Consider the following 21,021-nt stretch of genomic DNA (forward strand, 5'->3'; position numbering starts at 1 on the left):
AGAAGAAAAGACACAGAATTACATAAAATTGTTTTCTCGTATATTATATTTTTAGTATCAGCATTTCATCTGTGCTATGCTGGTGCTGTGTGCTACAAAATAAGAGTGGTATACAAAGTACAATAGGAAGTGCTCGGAGGTAACCGTTACCACTATAGCTGATACGTTGTACAGTAAAAGAAATTAGCTAATTAATCATTTCAATCACAACAGCAGCTGTTAATGCAGAATAAGTACAATACTGCATTTACTTCACAGTGACTTTACTACATGACTGCTGGGCACGATGCTCTTTACAGAGGTGGCTGGAAGCACTTTATTGGATGGAAAATGTACCACAGACACTTATTTGCTTTTCTCTATTTGAAGGTAATGTTGGTTTTTTAAGTTTTCTGCAGTAGGTGTAAGTGGAGTACTGTCTTATTAGTGGTCATCCTGGAACATTTAAAATCTATATTTTAAGGAAACGGATCTAATGATGAGAATACCTTTAAAATATTATTTTTCAGCAGTTACACTTTCTCACATAAATGCCTGTGTTGTTTTGGCACAGAAATGTAAGTGTGTTCTGGTTTGTGACACCTAAACCTGAGCTATTCTTCACCACTAGTGGGAGATTGTGTTATACTGACAGATTCATTACAGACAACAGCTGCAGAAGTGCTGGAGAAACCTCTTATGAAGTCACAAATACAGCAAGTGGACTAAAAGTTAATCTACGTGCCTATTAGAAAACTTTTCCTACAGGTCTATGAAAAAGTATTTGCCCCCTTCTTGATTTTTTTTTTCCATATTTCTCACAATTTTTAAATGATGATGACCATGATTTTTTTTTTTATCAAAGGAAAAAAACTGCCGAAAACTACCTGTATGAAAAAGTAATTGTCCCTTAAACCTAATAACTGGTTGTGCCACCCTTGATAGCAAGAACCGCGATAACCGGCAATGAGCGTTTCATATCATTGTGGAGGGATTTTGGCCAACTCATCTTTGCAGAATTGTTTTAATTCAGCCACATTGGAGAGGTTTCCGGCATGGTCAGAAACCTCTCCAATGTGTTAAAGGTCATGCCACAGCATCTAAGTCTGATTTAAGTTCAGACTTTGACTGGACTACTCCAAAACCTTCAATTTGTTTTTGGTTTTTGAGCCATTCAGAGGTGGACTTCCTGGTGTATTTTGGATCATTGTCCTACTGACTAAGCCAAATGTCCTTGAGTTTCCTGAGCACCGTTGATGGCCGAAGATTCTCCGTCAGCATTTTCTGGTAGAGAGCAGAGTCGCCCAGAAGTCATTCAGGTCCTGAAGCTGCAAAGCAACCACCGACATTCACACTACCGCCACCATGTTTTACTTTTGGTATGATCTTCTTTTTATGAAATGCTGTGTTAGTTTGACGCCAGATATTAAGTGGCTCAATCTTTCTAGAAAGTTCAGCTTTTGTCCTGTCAGTCCACAGAATATTTGCTCAAAAGTCTCAGGGGCCATCAGGATGTTTTTTGGCGTGAGATGAGCCTTTGTGTTCTGTTTGGTCAGCAGAGAACAATATATCTAATTTTGAAACTTGATTAAAGTTTCATTATCTAAAAACATGTGACAACTATACAAAAAAAGTTATGAAGGGGGAAAGTACTTTTCACAGCATTGTATGTCTGAGGGATAACATCAGGAGGACGGAAATATATTTGTGTTCGTATGAACGACAAAGTCAGCCGGCGATCTCCGTGGGTTCTGTCACCAGTTTGGATCCATTCCACACAGTCTTGAACTGCTCCGGCACTGGGAACTCCCTCTGTTTAAAAAAAAAAAAAAAAGGAAAACAAAAACAAAGTAAGTGTAAGAACAGCTGCACACATGGAGAGAATTAGCTCAGTCTTTATCTCGGTTACTCACGTAATCGTCCTCTCCTTCAGGTATCATGATGTTCATCTCAGAGCTCTTGGCACTGACAATGTCACAGCTGACGGAGTCCTTACTCAGGTAGACCTGGCAGCCCTCGGTCTTGTTGATGGAAATGGTGGGAACTGTTCCCAAAACCTGCAGAAAGACATGCCACACTTACTGACAGGCTTTTTTTGGGCACGGTGAGATGTTATTTTACACTTTGGGTGTAAAACTCTGAACATTTTTAAGAAAATGAAAGCGGACCTACGAGACACTCGGTACATCGCTTAATTCTGTGTCAAAATAAAAATGTGTTCACCTGTAACTGAATCGATTTGCAGTTAATGATCTCCACGATCCCAACAACGTTCTCAAAAACCACACCCAGCTTCTTACAGTTGTCTAAACGGGATGAGAACAAACCAGATGAAGATTATAATCCCACATTATGAAATCTGTGCTCAAACTCATGATTTTGTTTTCAGGCAGCTTACCAATGATGATGGAGTTTATTTTGCCCTTAATCTGCAGGGTGGAGTTATTACAACTGAAGACGTACGCCACCTGTTTAAGCTCCGTCTCCTCGATCACCAGGTCGTGCTTCTGCTCAAAGTTTTCCTGCAACAATAAGGATTCAAAAATCTAGATTAGCAGCCGGTCTACCAGGACACATGGATTGGGTTTGTTTCTACGATATAAATGAGAGCTGGGTAGGTGCAAATTAAATTGTCATTGAAATTTTCCAAAGTGCCCTTCATTTCAGCTCCCGTTGTGGGTTTAATTAAATACAAATGATCCTCAAAATAGGATTTACACATCACACGTACCACCCTCCATTTCTTCCCCTCCAGCTCCAGCAGAGGGGGTCTTTTCTGGGAAGGTGTAGTGGGTGAAGCCACAGGCCCCGCGTTCTTGCCTTTGGCTGTTGATGGTTGTTGAGAACGCAGATTGGGATTCTTGTGGGACTTCTGGTCATCTGACACATGCTTCAGACCTACAGATGGAAAGTGTGAGGATAACATTATGAGTTTAAAAATATAAGCTTAAATTAAATTAAGGTGGAAACTGTCGCTCAGCTCTTCTGCGTTGCTCGTGGATGCACCTTTAGTGATGTCCATGCCCTGGTTGAGTTGGGCAAATAGCGCGGAGTGCTGAGCTGCGGCGGCGTCCGCCTGAGGCTTGGCGTCGTCATCGGTGAACACTGGTGGAGGGCCGGGGGGTGGAGGAGGTGGTGGAGGTGGACAGGGTGCACTCGGGGCTGGGGGCGAATCAAAGAGAGAAGCAGGAGCGATGGGGCCCTGAGAGATGTTGGAAGAAAATAAAATATTTTAAACATAATTCAAGTATATTTACTAAAATATTTTAATTTGACTCAGGCTCTGAATCTGAGGTCGGCCTGCTTATTTCATTTAAAGTGTACTTAAATCGTACAACTCTGCAGTGCTCGCAGATCCTGGTCCTCTGACACTTGATGTGAGTAATGAAAAAAACACAAAGCAACACAATCACATTTTTATGTGAACTGTTTGAGTTTTAAGAAAGTTAAAACACTTAAATTTAGTAACTTCAATTTAAGCAGATCTCACTCACTTTGCCTTCAGTTCACATGACTTATCCTGTATGTTGGTTGTACTACTTAAGCTAAGTGTTGTGCACGAATATTGAACAAGTTAATCTGAACAAAATCTTTACCTAATTTTTTTTATTTGAATGAATTTGGATACTATTTTAAACTAAAGTAAGCTTTTATAATACAGTGAAACACGGCATCTTTGGTTTGTGAGCTTTCCCTTTAAAATTAAACTAACAAGAACAAAACAACTAAACAAACAAGTTTAAGCAATAAAGAAAATGAAGGCAATGCAACAAGAAACAAAACAATAACGACTAAGAAAAAAAAGACAAAACAAACTGATGAAATATGAAAAATGATTAAGATGAATGTCAGCTGTTGTGCTGACACAACCCCAAAGTGACCTGTCTTCTCCCGGATCAAACAGGAGTTTTCCTACTTGATGGGTGAAAAACAGACAGCTTCACATCAAAATGGCCCAAATTTTACGACTGCACTGTTTCTCAAACGTAACCCCGGGATAGACCGGCCACCTGTCCAGGACGTACACGGCTCTCAGCCTACGACAGCTGGGATAGACCACAGCTCGCCCCTCGCGACCCTGAATTGGATAAGCGTAAGAAGATGGATGCACTGTTGTGCCAGAAAAGAAAAATCAAGATTTTTTTTTGCCTCATTTTCCCAAATTTTGCTCATTACAGCTTTTTTATAACATCAGAATTAAAATTATGAAGAAAAGGCCTGATGTGTAAGGAAGAGAAGGGCACACACACACACACACACACACACACACACACACACACACACACACACACACACACACATCTGCTTTTTGAAGATCTAGCACAGCTGACACAGACAGACCCACACACCTACCACAGGGTTAAATTGTCACCAAACGTGACTCTGAGTGCTCAGACTTGACCTTTGACACGAGTAACATGTGTTGTGAATATCACTGCTGAACAATGTCGACCTGTTACACTAAACAGCTCACTGCATGCCTCTGGATTAGAACCAGCAGATGTGTGCACGCACACATTCATGCATGGCTGTAAAACTATCTACTGAACACTTCTTTGTGTGTGTATTTGTGGGTTTTTGTGTACAAAAAGGATTTACGTGGGAAAAAAAAGGTGGCTCCTTGTGTTAATATAATTAGCTTCACTTAAAATCTTCTTAATTTCTGCTGTTTTAAACTACAGCTTAAGCAATCAAAAATCTATTAGATAGTTGACATCTATTGTTTCCTGTTTCTGACATGAAGAACTCCTTGCTTGAAGGTTTGAAGGCTTCACCCCGAGATTTATGAAGCAGAGATTACTATTTTTATCGATTTCAAAGATTTTATACAAGAAATAATCAGCTGAAATAAATAAAACAACTGTCAGTTCAACCATTTAAACAGTGATAACTAGAATCATGTTAACTACAAGCCCCCGAGGGACAACTGGAACAAATATTTGAAGTGTTAAAAGTGTGATGTTGACTACTCAGAATCAGACTTGCTTTAACGTTTTAAGTTCTTTTGTTTTTTTTACCCTGTGTCTAGTTTAATGTGACCGTTTGCATGGGTCCATATGTCAGCCTGTGGATAGGCCTGTCACTAAAGCGCTGTCTGAGCAGCAGATGACGCGTTGCATCGGTGAAGAGGGACCAGCCCTGCAGTTTAGGTTACGGCACAGGCTGTGTGTGTACACAGGCTCTTTGTCGGGGCAACTTCTGTAAAGAAAACCTCCATTCAAGTAAATCGTGAGGACCACCTGTTGGTACCACACACTCCGGTCCTTGTTTGCGCACACACACTGTGTGTCTCTCGCACATGCAGCAGCTCTGCTGTCCGACAGCAGGGCCAGCAGCTGACACACACACAGCCGCTGCAGGCTCTCAAGTTTCTGCATGTACACATGTGAGCACAGTTGTTGAGCATTAGTTTTAGCTGAGCATAGGTTTTCATCGTTTCATGTTGCAATAAAGGAAAAAGTGAACCTTTTGGGGCTTAGTTGATTCCCTGCTGAGAGCAGAAGATCTCTTAACTTAGAGTGCAAACAGAAGGAAGCAGCTGCCCTGAATGTCCAAAGGTACAGTTGTAGTCAAAAGTTTACATCCACTCATCAAGGCCACGAATGATTTCTTTGAACTGTTCTTTTTCCAGTGTCGAATGAGTGTACTGCATACATCTTTAATGACTTTAAAAAATAAGAAAACACACATTAAATCTTTTAACTTTTTTAACTTCACAAGGCCTGCTAACTTCTCATTAGTGATCATGATCGACTACGTTGTAGTTTCTCTTTGCCAGTATAAAAGGATTAGTTTAAAAGCACTCACTGGACTGACTAATACTGAGAACAACGGGAAAGTCCAAGGAACTCAGTGAAGACTAAGAAGGAGAATTGTGGATTTAAGCACGTTTCTTGGAGTCATTTCTAAACAACTGCAGGATTTATCAGTTCAAACAACTGTACTTAAATACAAGTTATTGAAATGTGCCATCACTTTGCCGGTGTCAGGAGGAAGACCCAAACTGTCACCCTCAGATGAGAGGAAACTGGTTAGGAGTCACCAGAAACCACCAAGGCTCAAGTCTGGAAACTGGAATCTGCTGGAAGACCAGCATCACTGTCCACAGTGAAACCAGTTTTTCATTGTCATGGACTGAGAGGGTGCAGACCAAGACAGAAGCCATTGCTACTAAATCGATACTTTTAACCTCGACTGAAATTTGCAGCTGCCCACATGGAAAAGCGAGACGGTGGTCAGGCGAGACAAAGATTCTTGAATGGCCTTACCAAAACCCCGACCTCAGCCTGTGTGGACTGCACTTCAAAGCCGGGTCTACGCCAGGAAACCAACTAAATTAAATGAACTCTAACATTATCTTTCTTCCATAAAGTGTGGCCAAATATCCGGCCAGATTTATACCAGAAAATTATTGATGGGTGCCAAAAGCATCCGGTAGAGGTGCAATTTGCTAAGGGACATCTAACCAAATATTAGTGGCCGTGTGTGTATTTACTTGAGCCTTTATGAATTAGATAAAATCTGAAATGAAGGCAAACTTGTGCATCTGGTTCTTGTTTTGTTAAAGGTATTAAATATGCTGTACAATCATTCCACCCTGTAAAAAGGGTGTCCATGATGACTATATCTCCACAGCACCTCTAAAGCTCAGTAATGAAAATGGTTTATTTTATTTGAGTTTAAAATTAAACTATGAATGACACTATCCAGGCCAGCTGTTTCACTTTGTTAACATTCTTCATGCTAAGGTCAGATCTCCCGACCATCTCCTGGCAGCAACCTCGTAGTTTGCGTACAAATATGACAGCAGTATTGATCCTCATTGGCGGCTCAGAGCAAGAGTGAACAGGCATCTTTCCCCTCGGATCAACAATTCAGTTAATAAGTAAAGTGAAGCTTTAGTTTTGTTGTTTCTTTCTGTAACCAAATCAAGAGGAAAAACTCTTCTAACCAATAAGGGAAAAAGATTTGGTTTCAGATCACTGTAATCTCTGAGATCTAGCAAAGGTTAGTCCTTGAGTAGACATTAACAGTGTGTGTGTGTGAGTGTGTGTGGGACAGAGGTCTTTGAAAGCTTCACAGAGAAATGCAGTGAGCGACCACTGAGGAGAAGCTCATTCATTCATTCATGCTCCCTGCAGTGGTTTATGTAACTGACTGCTCCATAACTAAAAATGGTAGAAGTTATTTTGAGCAGATATAAAACGATCAAGCCGTGCGAACAGAAACCAAACGAAAACACAGCTGACATTATAAAGCACTAGTAACAGGAGTGATTCAGGCTCAGGTATGAGAAGGTGGTGAGTATAACATAAAACAGCACAATATTGTACTAACAAAGGCAAAAAAGCCTTTTGAATCCATCTACTTGGCACCTCGCTTGTGTACTCACACTCTTGCTCCACACCAGACCTGTCGTGTGGTGCTGTTTGATGAACGCCTGCATCTCAGTCCAGATCAACAGGTAGGAGCGCACCCAGTCCACATGACGTCGGTCTCTGGGAGAGACAAACGTATAACGGTCAAATAACAAATTATATATGAAGGAAGCTGAGGCATGTGGATGAGGACGGACCTGAGCAGGTGAGCGGAGCAAGAAACTCACGATGCAGCATTTTGCAGGTTAAATTGATACAGAAATGTTTTAACAATTTGGGAAATAAATAAAAAAATCTGCATTCGCCATGCTACCTTTCTAATTTTCATCTACTTTTGCATTCTAGCCTCCCGTTATCTCTCTACCTGATTTGTTTACCACAGTCACTTTCATGGTTTGCATGAATTGTCATTTATGGAATAAATAAATCAGCTGTAATGTTTTAAATATCTAGAAAAGATGAAAAATGAGCTATATTTACGTTTCCTTGTAGTCCTTAAGCACTCTGTTGGTGTAGAAGGTGGCAGCATCGTTCATCTCCTTTACATATGGACCAGGCTTCTGACTCTGAGGTGGGGAGAGATAAAATCTCCTGAAAGCTGTGACATAAACACTTCTCTGAACATCTTAAGTTCAGCACGTTTCATAAGTGGCGTCCTGACAGTAACCTGCACAGACCAGAAGCAGCTTCAAAGACTTGTATTCAAGCACTGGAGATGGTGATCTTTGATCTTAATATAAATGATCTTCGCCTCAAGTCAGAAGAAATGTTTCTACTGATGGAAAACAGAAAAAGTCCATGTTGTAGGAAGAAAAATAAGGTCTTACTTTTAGTTATTTATCTGCATGAAAGGTTGTTTATGCAGATGATTGAAAAGTTGGCTTAACTTCATGTTTGCTTTTGTCTGACGGGTTTAAGCTAACATCGGCGTCATTTACCATCAGCTGGTTATTACACACACTCTACTCATAAAGGTCGAATACTTGCTCCTGAGGACCATCAAATTCAAAAAGCTTTCTGTTCTGACAGTTGATATGCTTTCTTTCTTGTATTGTGGCTTAAATAGGGTTTATCAGACATGCCAATCTTTACACAGCATCATGTGCACGTTCATGTGTGCTCATCCTTACCACGGCCACCCAGCCCAGTGCGGGGATGCTCTCGCTGACAGCTGAAAGGTGGTTGAAGAGGCTGCTGCCACGGTTTCTTTCTCTGAAGCTCTGAATCTCCTGGATGTGATCTGAAATTGGCTTCAAGAGGTCCTGGAGCTCTGTCTGCAAGAGCAGGAGGGAGAAATTAGGAAGAGGACAGGAGATGGGTGTAAAAGAGAAGGGTCGTTATAATCTGAACCCTATAAACATCAAATTTTCTTATTTGTTTAAGAAACACTGATGCCTGTAAAATCTTACTCGCTAGTATATTTTAGCCACCTCCTTAGCCCCTCTTTTAGAATCTGAGCTATATTTCCATGCCCACTTCGGCACCATCCAGCAATTCCTAAACTGGACTGCAGGAGACGGTCTGATTTGATTAGCCCGGGCCTTTTTTCCACTGGAACATCCAGATCTCAGTTACGGTATAGCTCGTCTCATAGTTCTCAGCTCCCCTCCCCATCGCTCCGAGCCTGAAAACATTCCTCAGTTCATGGGGAGATCCCTGTGGCCTTGTAAGGCATACCGTTTCTCCAATGTTTACAGTTTATCAATTACACATGCACCCGCGCTCACAGAAGTACAGGAACACAGCGTTTCACTGGCAAATAGCTGCTACTTGCTTACATGTTCTGATCTGCTGTGAAATGAGTGTAATGTAGAACATATGGAGCTAATGAGCTGTGACAGGAGGAAGCTGATGAACAATCAGGATGAGCTGGCAGTGATCGGTTAAGCTGCAGCGGTGCTCCTGATACATGCATCACCTCAACGTGAGCAAGAGGTGATGCAGAAATGAAAATCTATTCATGTGCATCAGGTTTAGTAGTTTTATGTTCGAGAGCAGGAGAGCAACAAAAACAGCACTAAACTTTATTTCCCAACAAATTCTTCCCCTGATCAGACGCGCATGATCTTCATAAGCACAGACAGACGCCCCTTTCTCTGCTCCTCCAGCTGCTTTTATATCCTCTAAGTCCACCTAATGGCTGTCTTTGAAGCAATACATCACCTCTTTGCTGCAGCAAATAGGCCGTGCTTAAGAGTGAGCATGTAGGACGAATTTAAGGTAGCAAGCAAAATTCGAGGGGTGAAGTTTGCCTCCCTAAGGCGGAACTTTTTCCATTACCTTTCCCTGTAGTAATTCCTTCCATTACTAATCTGTTATCTCTATTGCCAGTATTTAAAGGTGAACAATTACTCATTTAATACAAATTTATGAGTACTGGAGGATAAATTCAGAGGAAAAACATTTACCCTGCTTAGATCTGAGCTCTTGTTCGGGATGCCTGAGGTACAATAAGTCTGTGATGAGCAGAGTAAAGTATAAGGTGCAGAAAAATCCAACTGTAATGCACCCATATAAGTAAGCAGGATCTTAGGGAGTAAAAAATAACATACACAAAGGTGCTGGGTGCACCTTTGTGTATGTTACGTTTATGTATATGTTCATAAGGACAGCCTCTTTAAGAGTGTTAAAACTGTTGTGTTATATGATCACATATTTAATGATGACCTGTCTGAAGTGTATCACACCCCCAACCCAGTGTCATGGTCCTTGCCATGCAGACGTGCCATTTGCTGTTTTTTGTCCTCTGCCTCTACAGTCACATTTCCCAGTTTTCTGTGTTTGTTTGCATGTGAATGCACTAGTTTTCTGGCCTGTTTTCCACCTTCTGGTTCCTGCACACCTCCCTTTGATGACTTCACTTTGGCCGCTTCAGAAGGAAGTGGCACAGATTCGGTCTTCGTTGGTTCGTTTGCATGCAAACAGTTCGCTCTGAGAATTCCCGGACACAGAGGGGTGAGAAAGAATGACTTGCCGTACACGTTAGTCGTTTACCAGCTGAGGAACTGCAAACTTTTACAAAGCCTGGAGAAGTTACTGCAAAAAAGAGGCGCCTGCACTCCCATCCCAGCTGTGGGAAGGTTCACGTGCTGGCGAGATGTATTAGAGCAGCTAATTGATTCATTTCCACTTTTGTTGTTTACTGCTGAGCTATCAACACACTGACAAAAGAGTTATTGACAAGCTCAGCTGAGTGTGCTGAATCATTATTGCCATCTATCAGATTTTTGAGCTTTTTGCTTCTTTCAGTGCCGAGAACAATCCGGCAAAAAGGATAAAAAACGTCAGCTCACATCATGTGTTTGGCTGAGCTCAGTGCGTTATAACAGCACAGGACTTGACTTCCTACACAAGCGCTGCATCAAAGGCAGAAAGTCGTGTGTGAACTGCCGGGCGCGCACACACACACACACACACGGTGAGTTAACGGGCCAACCTGAGGTCACATGAGAGGGTGAGAGAGAGTGAGATGCCTACTTTCTCTGACTCTTTCTCTCTTTGTCTAACACTCGATCTAACTGTCGACACACGCACACACACACACACACACACACACACACACACACACACACACACACACACACACACACACACACACACACATATACACATGCACACCAACAACAGGCTCAAATATAGAACATGCCCATAAAAAGTCAGAGAGCACAACAGAGCTGCGCTGTGGAGGAAGGCCAGCCAGAAGTTTTGGAGATATGTGTGCGCGCATGTGAGTGTGTGTGTGTGTGTATGCGTGTGGATAGAAAAGGGGCGCTGCCCGGAGTTACACACTTTTCTCTATCTGTGCTGAGGGCTACAGATATAGACCTGACTGCGGAAAGCTGTGAGAGATTTCTGAAGAGAGTTTTGTACTCGGGGGAGTATTTTTTTTTTTTGGTGTTTGGTTGTGCACTAAAAGGTTTTTAGGTTATGTTGACTGTGCAAAGGAAACCGTTTCATGCTAAGGTAGAAAGCTTAAATCAGGCCTTATAAATTCAAACTTAAACTGGCATCTATGACAGTTAAACCAAGGAGGGCACCTTCTATTGAACAATATCTGCTGTTCAACCTGTTTTAAAGGTTATAAACAGAAGTGTATTTTTATTCCTATTCATCCTGCATGATATGAATGCAGATTAACATCTGAACATTTGAAAACTACGTTACAGTTTTCATGCAAGCTTCAGGTCTTTAGGTTCCATATTTTACCAGCTTTTCTTGTAAAACCTGAACGCCTGTCTGTAAAAACAGACACCAAAGGTGTGCGGTTTTACCTAACTCAGTTTTAATTTATGTTTCATTGCTCTCGGTTTTAACTGGGTTACAACATGAGGGTGTGAAGTTTTTGCTCATGCTGCACATTCAAAAAGACAATGAAAGAAGCTTTCATTGGCCATTATGTGGTTGGATCAGGGCGTTGGTAGCAGCTCTTGAGCCACCATTTCCCCGTTTTCCGTGTTTTGTTTTGAGTTTCGTTGTGATGCTGAATGTGTCTCTCCTCTCTATCAGCCCACCCCTCTCCTGGGTTAGTCCCCCTCTCTCTCTCACTCTTTCCTTGTTTGCATTTCTGACTATCTCTGAATGCTCGTTTCACAGCCTCTCAACCAATGACCTGACAGATCGGGAGTAATCACTTCCTGGTGGGCTCTGTGGACCCTGTAACACACACACACATACAACACAAGCAGAAGGCCAATGGGATGATATCATTCTCTCACACACAGACACAGACATCTCTCCCACCCCTCTGTTCTCTATACGTGAACATGTTGGGAATGTGTTGTATTAGCATTTTCTTGGTCAAAGAGCAGAGTAATCCCTCTGTGAACAGACGGGCCTGCTGGGAAACACATGGGTCAGACCGTTACAGAGGACTGAGGCCCAGCTCATCTCTCTGTTAGGCTGCTGCTGCAATTTGATGCAATTTGGCCCTTAAAGTCATGAGAGCTGCACCACGCTTCAGCAGGTTTTGTGTGGCTCAGCTGAGAGCTGAAACACAAACAGCCAATCGCAGTCTTGGAATCCAGTCACATGGTAACACTGTTTGCGTCACATTCAGACAGGCTCTAAAGACAATAAAGAGGATACAGTGAAAAATAATTATGGCAGGGATGCCATGACTGGTGTTTCCCTAACAACACGATGGCCAATAAACCTGTTATATGTTGCTAAGACAACAACACTGAACTGCTCTGTCATATCAGGTTAGATTTCATGGAGCCATCTTTTTGTGATGTTGAGTGGTACTTGTTGCGATATTATTTAGTTTTGGTTTCTGTTTTGAGTTCCTGGGGTTTTCCTGTTTTTGCCATCCTCTTTCTTTGTCTTCCTGATTTTTTATAGAAATTACTTTTCCTTGTTCATCTTCTTTGTTTTTGTCTTTCCCTGTAATGGTGCCTTGTTTTCTGTCTTCCCTTCTTCCTGATTGTCTAACCTACCTTTTGTATGTGGACAGCTGTCCACCATATATCATTGTCCATTTCATTAGGTACACCTCGCTAGTACGTGGTTGGCCTTCCCTTCAGAGCTGCCTTTTTTCCACCTTGCCTCATGTTATGAGGCAAATGATTAATAATGTAAGTCAACGACCCTCTTAAGGGACAATCCCCACTAAGGTTTAAACACCTGGGACTCTCCAACATTTGGTCTTAGAACTGAAGAAGCTTCTCAGATGAGACATGAAACATCTTAAGCTTAAAGAAGTCCAGTCGCTTTCTTTCCAAGCTCCTTAGACTACCAAGATCTGGATGTCTACAACCCACACAGACATGTTTATATGATGTTCAGTTGGTACTAAGAGGTCCAAAAGTGTGCCGGAAAAATATCCCCCACACCAATACACCACCTGCCGCCTGAACTGTTGATACAAGGCAGGATGGATCCATGCTTTCATGTTCTTTATGCCAAATCCTGACCCTACCATCTGGCTGTCACAACAGAAAATGAGACTCGTCAGACCAGGCTACACTTCTACGGCCCAACGTTTGTGAGCTCGTGTAAATTCTAGCTTCAGTCTCCTGTCCTTAGGTGATTGTCGTGTAAGAGCTTCTCGGAAAAAGGAAAACAAAATCACCTCTGTGGGATTATTTTAGTTTTAAACAAGCTGACAGAGTTAAACCAGACCGGCTGCAGCCTGTAAACGAATAAAAAGGACAGATGCCATATGCTATTAAATAATCAGGATGCATAACCACACTTATAGTTTTTGTTGTAGTTCATCAAATATTATTTAACAGCTGATCAGACAGAAAACACTGCACTATTGTAGTGTCTTTACCTTACCATATAAAGCACTTTGAGGTGGCTGTTATTATTTTTGTTTTGTTGTTATTTTTGGTGCTTTATAAATAAAATTGTACTGTTTTGTGAAAGATTGAAGTCGGTGACATACGATTATGCATAATATGTCCCGACTCCATAAGCCAGTTCATTTTAGCTCATGTTTTCAGTTGTGTTTTACAAGTTTAATAAGATCTTTATATAAGACAAATTATATTATAATTACCCAGTGCCGATAAAAAAAACCCCAAAACAAAACAACCCCCCAAAAACCATCCCACAGCTTCTGAGGTTACACTGTGACACCCTTTTAATGTCCTCCTGTCGTACCTGCGCTGGTTCCTGGTGTGTGGCAGCCATCTTGATGAAAGCTCTCTGAGTCTGTAAGGCGTTCATCACCATCTCTGCCTGTCAGTCACAAAGTGTAAATGTTAGGACTGATCTCATAATACATTATGTTATACTTGATGAGTGCTTGTCTTCACAGATTGTTCACCATGCAGAGAACATGAACAATCTGAGCAGTCGCTGCAGAAATCTAGGCAAACACTCTAATGACTATGTCTAACTGATATACACACACAAACACACACTCTCACTCGCTTAGTTCGGGTTATTCCCAGCCAACCGTGTCCTCTGTGTGTGTGTGAGAGGTCCATTTGCAGGCCAAGGGAACCACCGGGGAGGCTTTTTCCATAAAAGGAGCTTTACAAACTTGAAGAAACCACCTCTGGCTCTCTCTCTCTCTCTCTCTCACACACACACCCTCCACCGTGTTCAGTGATGGGACACAGAGATGGAAACCATCTTTCAAGGCACAGAGGAAATTCAGGCAGTACCTTTACACGTCTGTTTTGGAGGCTTTTTGTTGTTCTGGATTCATTCCAAGGACATAACACAGCTATTATTGCCAACTGGCATACCATAAAACACTTCCTGGTCCTACGGGGAGTAGAGGTCATTACCAAATAGGAAAAGGTCCTCCACTAACAGTTTGATAAATGAATGTAAGGTCAAAGATCAATCATACTCCCATCCTTGGCTTTGTTAAGGACAGGAAACACACACACACAGACATGTTGTCTGCCTTCTTTGGGACCACGGACCTCCCATACAGCTTTGCCTATCTAAGTGGAATCTAGAGTGGGACAATCCTGTGTTTATAAATGTGTGTCCAATGAGATAAAGGTTGGCAGAGAATGAAAATCTGTGGTGGCTCTCCTCTTTTCAGCAGTGCTCCCTTTGCAGAGAGCTCTTCTTCCTTTGCACAGCTTAGTTTATAGATAAATATATCAGGCACAAAATTAGACGCTCATTTACGAACAGTCTGATCTTTTGTTAGAGAAAGCCAAACAACAAACAACAGTCTCACATCTTTATGGCAAAAACCAAATACGTCATCTTAATTATACAGCGTTAAATGTCTTGATGAGTGTCTTGTCTTGCCTTTGTATGGTTGGCTTGAGAAGCAAGCAAGAAACTAAATATGTCCCAAAGTATAAAGCTAACCTTTCAAATGTTATAGTATTTTTTTTGTGAACTACTTCACAACAAAGCCATGTTAATGAAAAAATAATGTTCTTTAACAAGAGCAAGAGGCTCATTTAAAAAGCCCCGTTGACACTCTGAGGATAAATATATGCTCCTTATAAAGCATGAGCTGAATTCAGTATGAGGTTTAGGGAATGCCCCCTTAAATCATGATCGGTTTGACAAACAGCAGAATGAGAGACCTGCTACATTGTAAGAGAAGACTGCTGCAGCAGCAGCTGCAGAAACATCTGTCTGCAGCAGCTGATGCATGGACAGTGCCTACAAGTGATTTTATATTCGTAGGGTAGCATATGTGAGACTTTAGATTTTAGTGGGTGAAGCCTTACATGCTTCTCCACTTCGCTCCCTATGGCGCGGCTGTTGTTCAGGTAGTCTGACACCGGGCCACTCATCAGCACGTCGAAGGCCTCCACGCACTGAGACAGACCTGGAAAAATACAGTGAAATCCTGCTAACTTGCTTGCTTGTCTTAATTTAATCCTCCAAATGCAAGTTTAACAGACTTGCCTCCATCAATGCCGTTGACACAGTCCCCGTTTGCCATCCCACTGGACGCCTGCGCTGACATCTGCTCGAGGCGAGTCACAGCTCGCTCCAGGCGCTGCATTAATCCTTCCATGAAGACAAACCTGGAAAACAAGAGCAGCCACGGATTCTTACTCATGGCTGCTGCTGCTGTCACATGATAATAATCTTAATAATAATAATTAACTTTATTTATAAAGCACACTTAAAAGCCAAGGGTATGCAAGGTGCTTAACAAGTAACATAGAGAATAGGAGGAGGATAATAGAAATAGGACCAAAGCAAGTACTAAGTATGCAAGCAGGTAGCTGTCACTGATACATAGGAAAGCAACAAGTACAGAGCAAACAAGAATTTAAATGAGCATAAAAGTGCATGATATAAAATCATAAAATAAATATTAACTAGAGGGAAAGGCAAGATTGAATAAGTGGGTTTTTAGTTGTGATTTGAACAGTACAATGGAATCAGATGCGCGGAGGTCGAGAGAAAGGTCATTCCACAGTACCGGGGCAGCCAGAGCAAACGCACGGTCACCCCGGGACTTCAGCCAAGATTTGGGTTGGGTCAGAAGTAGTTGAGTGGGAGATCTGAGTGTTCTAGCAGGAGTATGTGGTTTGAGAAGTTCACTAAGATAACTTGGTGCTAATTTATTAATAGTTTTGAATGTAAGGAGTAATATTTTAAATTGAATACGGTACTTTATGGGCAGCCAATGCGGGCTAGCTAGAACAGGAGTAATAGGGCAAAATTTTCTGGTACCAGTCAAGAGGTGGGCTGCTGCATTTTGGACTGTTTGCAGTCTAAGAAGAAGAGAAGAGGGAAGACCGTAGTACAAGGAATTACAATAATCCAACCTGGAGGTCACAAAAGCGTGAATAAGCTTCTCCAGGTCCTCATGCGGAACATAATGCCTAGCCTTAGAGATAAGGCGCAGTTGGTGATGACAGATGAAATCATTACAATTCATTTATAATCATTATTTTTGTTTTATTTGGTGATGTTTGTCACTATTCAACCTTCTCACTGTGCTGCTCCTGATTTTCATCAACACTAAATTTAGCTATGTGCAGCCCGCCTTGTATAAATAATGTCACTGTATGAGGTGTCTGGCTCACTGCCACAGTCACAGCCTGGGCCATAACAATTTCAAAGTGTCACCTAATCGGGATGAAGAAAGGCAGAAACTGATGCCAGACTGAGAGAAAAGTCAAACAATGAAGTGGATTCTTTGATTAAATATACAGTTTATTTATGGTTATTTGCTTATCTTTGGGTGCTTTAGTGATTTGAATTTTTCTTTTTTGGGTAATAATTTTGTCTTTTTTTGTCCTTTTGTTATAGTGTGTGCAAATAAATGAATAAAAGGTAATCTCTAAAAGCTCATCTATCGTCATGCAACTTCTTTTTCAGCTGCTCCCCCTAGGGTTCTCCACAGCAGATCATCTGCCTCCATCTCACCCTATACTTATCATCCTCCTCTGTCACATCCAACCCTCTGCATGTCCTTCTCACTACATCCATGAATCTTCTTTTGCAGTCTTGCTTTTTTCCTCCTTCCTGGCAGCTCCGTGTTCAGCATCCTTTGTCCACCACATCCACTATCCCTCCTCTACACTTGTTCAAACCATCTCAGGTCCTCGTCCAAGTAAGATGCTGTTGTCTGATATTGTCTCTGTTTCATGCATGGCTCTGTTTTAGGGATATAACAGTAGCCTTTTTTTTCTTCTGCAGACTTCTGTGCATGGTAGCTAATGATGCACCTACACCAGCCTCACTCTTGAGCACAGACCATGTAGACCATGATTTTTTTTGAAGATGCAGGAACTGAGAACATTTTCCTTTTCCTTTATCAATGTCTATATTTTGCATAAAATATGGACTGATGTATCGATATTGGAAGTTTTTGCTCTGTAACGATCAACATCAACCCCGGAAGGACAAGATATATACAACGGGAAGACCTGCTTTCTGTTTTAGTCTATGGAAACTTAAAGTGTAGAAACATATTTGCATAAATTCACATGTTTCTGGCTGTTGGACAGACGTAAACAAACAGTAACTGAGCACCGCTGAAATACATTCAAGAATACTCCACAGACCACTTTGTCACACTGACCAGCCATATGTCTCACTATGAAGCGATGCAGGCCTGTTTCCAACATATATTAGTCAACAGAGGAGGAACTCAATCCAGCCACCCGCTGCATGTTTACGCAAACCACTGCTAGGTAACACATGCTTCCTAATCTGACACCTGCTATTTACCTGGGTGTCCAACATGCAATCCAGGGGTGTGAGTTATAGACGGCTCTCTTTGCTTTACAAAAACGATCTACAGAAACGCTCGGAAACACTCTCCAATAATATGGCAGCTATGTTGGCTGAATAGCATTCGCTGTCTGTAATCTTTGTAAATTATGTCTACTAATTATGTCCTGTGAGCAGCAAACATGTCCTGATGGGCGTCATCGAATCTCTCTGGAGAAATCTCCCAGCAGTGCCAAATTCCTGTTTCAGGACTCAGAGGTTATTTCTGCTCTGTGGGTCACAGCAGCTCTTAGGCAAGACCAGAAACCTGGAGAGCAGAGTCTCGCTTTGCAACAAGCGTTTGTGTTCTCTGAAGCAGGACACTTAAAGTTTGAGCAATGAGTCGAAAATATTCTTATCAGTTTGTACTTTGGTACCAGCTTCTGGTCTCGAGGGTCTGATCCAAGTGGGATTACAAAACAAAACTTTATATTAAACATTAACCCAAAAAATACACAATATTTGCGAAATGTCAGCTAGTGTGCAGACCTGTCACCCTTTGTCCGGTGAGGTCTGCAGATCTCCCAAGGGGCTCTGCAAAATGTGCCATAGCTCATGAAATTGTGCTTTTATTATATGTACAGGGGATCATATATAGACCATTTAACTCAGCAAAACAAGCATGTCATATCATCACTTCGATCTATCATAAGATCACTCCTCTCATTGGGAAGGGAACCATTCTTACAGCTTTGGATATTAGCCAGACTCGTAGGCTGGTGAGCATGGTGAACTTTGTGACACAGATCAGACTGTCGCATGAGGATATGAGGATTAGTGATATGAGCGATTTCTTAAAAATTAGTCTTTCTTTTAAGAAGCCCCAGAAAGTTTTGTAACACCTGCTTTTATACTTCATCTGGTAGACTTGATACCTGTTGCTTATACTCTCTGAAGACACAATAACGACTGTATGTTTAGATTTAAAAATCTTTTGCCATAAAAGTAGATGTGATTTTATTAGAGCTGAAACAATTGAAGCTGATCTTCAGAGTCAAGTCAAATTTGATGGCTCCAGCAAAAATAATCTTTAAATACTGACATAACTCAAAGATAGAACGATTATTATAATACATAAAAGTCTGGGTTTGTCTGGGTTTGGGGATAGAGCAAAAAGTTCAAATTTAAATTCAGTAGAGTGCAAAAAAATCAACTACTGTACTATTTCAAATCCAAAACACTTCATCACTGTCTCGCTTGTCGACAACCTCAAATTTTGCCTATAAAGACTGAAGCAAAGACACTCAGCCTCTGTTCTGATTTTATTGTCACTTGTCCAAATTCTCCATGGCAATGCAAAGACATGGCCAATGATGCTCTTTTAGGCTTTTCATATGGACTTACTGGAATGCATTCAGTCTAACACAAAGACCTAACGGGAAGAAGCCTGGGGGTTAAGCCTGCTGGCTGTATCAGAGATACATCTCTGTGGCATGAAAATGTGGCAGTACTGTTTTTAACGTGTCTGTAATTTCCAACAAATAGCCTTTACCCCAGTCTCCTTAATAATAGACATAAAGACAGTTAACTTTATTTATCCTGGAGAGAAAAATATGTTGTTATAGCAGCCAACTGACTTGTGAAAATACAAACAAAGCAAAGAATACACAAACTACAAATGCCAAATGATGCATGAAAACAACAGATAAGAAAAAAAAAGAATGAATGGACTATATACTGACTATACTGAGTGATATGTGATTATAAAGTGATAGAATCAGCCCGTGAAGCATTAAAAGAGGTCCAAATGTGCGAAATGTGGAGTGTTTAGTTTATGGGCAGTTAAGTGTCAGCAGGTGTCGGGTTGGCCAGCAACACAAACACTCCACAGCAAAACCAGTAGCACATGCAGTGGAAAGATTTTAGGGACTTCACCCTGACTCTGCATGTGCCTCCTGAACCCCCCGGCCTGGTATCTGATCTTTGTGGCTATATTGGGACGCAGTCTGGCTCCTGCTGTTATGGGCCTACTGTAAGATATTCCACTGTGGGCCTGGGTCCTGCACTCGGAGACACTTTGATTCTTCATCTGCTGCAACTCTTCATCCACCTACTGATGTGGGAAGCTGTGATGTGATCAGTGGGAGTTGATGGTGAAAGGTTTGGCTGTTTTGATTAAGAATATTACTATTTATGTAATAATAATTTGGATTATCTATATGCGGTTAATAAAGAGATATGTAACTCATGTAATATGGACCAGAGGCTGGGAGTGTGCTGATAGATCTTTGAGAAAAAGATGAATCAATTTGAAATATGAAAGCATATAAATTTTGTCCAAGTCGGTTTAAAGGTTTAGTTGCCGTATTAGCGTCCTGTTGTTTCTGAGGTACAGCATATGTGATCCTAAAAAAATTACTGGGCTGTTTAAACTCACACTGGTTTATCACAGCTGCAAAATGAACCCTCTCTGTGTAAACACGAGAAGACACCATCACTCCATAATAAAACATGACATGGCACCGGCTCACAGGACTTCACCCGTCCTTCAGTCTGATGCTTCATATTCCGCGCCGCAATAATGTTACTCCCCGCAGCGATCGAGATAAAGGAGGTGACAAACAGTGCTCTCACATGCCCTGCCATAACATACGAAAGCAGGCTGCACGGGATCACTTTGTCTGGACATTATTATTGCGTAGGGATGCGCACCCCCCACCCCGGGGCTCCATCCCTCCGCCCCACACTGAAACGAACTGAACTTGACACTGGTTAAAAAAATCATCAGTACATCCTCTAAAAGCATCTTACCTCCCTGGTCTGGTCCGCGGTAAATTTCTGTCCGGATCTTTAGGGGTGTGATTACGCCGGGACGGATTCGTGGCAGTTCGCTGCTGTCTTGCGGTCCCCTCCTGCTCCCCTGCCCCGTCACTCAGCTGCGCGCGGCACCGGCTCCTCTTCCGGGATGTCCTAATTAAGCAACACGTTGAACCTGAGAGCCGCACAGCTGCAGAGACCAGGACCGTGACTCAGTGCCTCCCTGCTCCGGGGGAGAGAC

At 41.8% G+C, this 21,021-nt stretch overlaps 1 protein-coding gene across 1 annotated transcript; it reads right to left on the reverse strand.

The window, feature by feature from the left end:
• Window positions 1–292: 292 nt before the first annotated feature.
• Window positions 293–21,021, reverse strand: cap2 (cyclase associated actin cytoskeleton regulatory protein 2). Its single transcript, XM_087834888.1, has 13 exons — window positions 20,775–21,021; window positions 15,696–15,817; window positions 15,515–15,615; window positions 13,965–14,042; window positions 8,489–8,632; window positions 7,839–7,924; window positions 7,373–7,478; window positions 2,986–3,181; window positions 2,711–2,877; window positions 2,378–2,501; window positions 2,203–2,285; window positions 1,893–2,036; window positions 293–1,791 (listed from the first exon to the last, which is right to left on the reverse strand). The coding sequence occupies exons 2-13, from the start codon at window positions 15,805–15,807 to the stop codon at window positions 1,708–1,710; spliced, it is 1,425 nt and encodes a 474-aa protein (XP_087691014.1). The 5' UTR covers window positions 15,808–15,817; window positions 20,775–21,021; the 3' UTR covers window positions 293–1,707.

The sequence above is a fragment of the Neolamprologus brichardi genome, chromosome 22 (genome assembly GCF_056152115.1).
Source record: "Neolamprologus brichardi isolate AB-2024 chromosome 22, ASM5615211v1, whole genome shotgun sequence".
Classification (NCBI taxonomy): Eukaryota; Metazoa; Chordata; class Actinopteri; order Cichliformes; family Cichlidae; genus Neolamprologus; species Neolamprologus brichardi.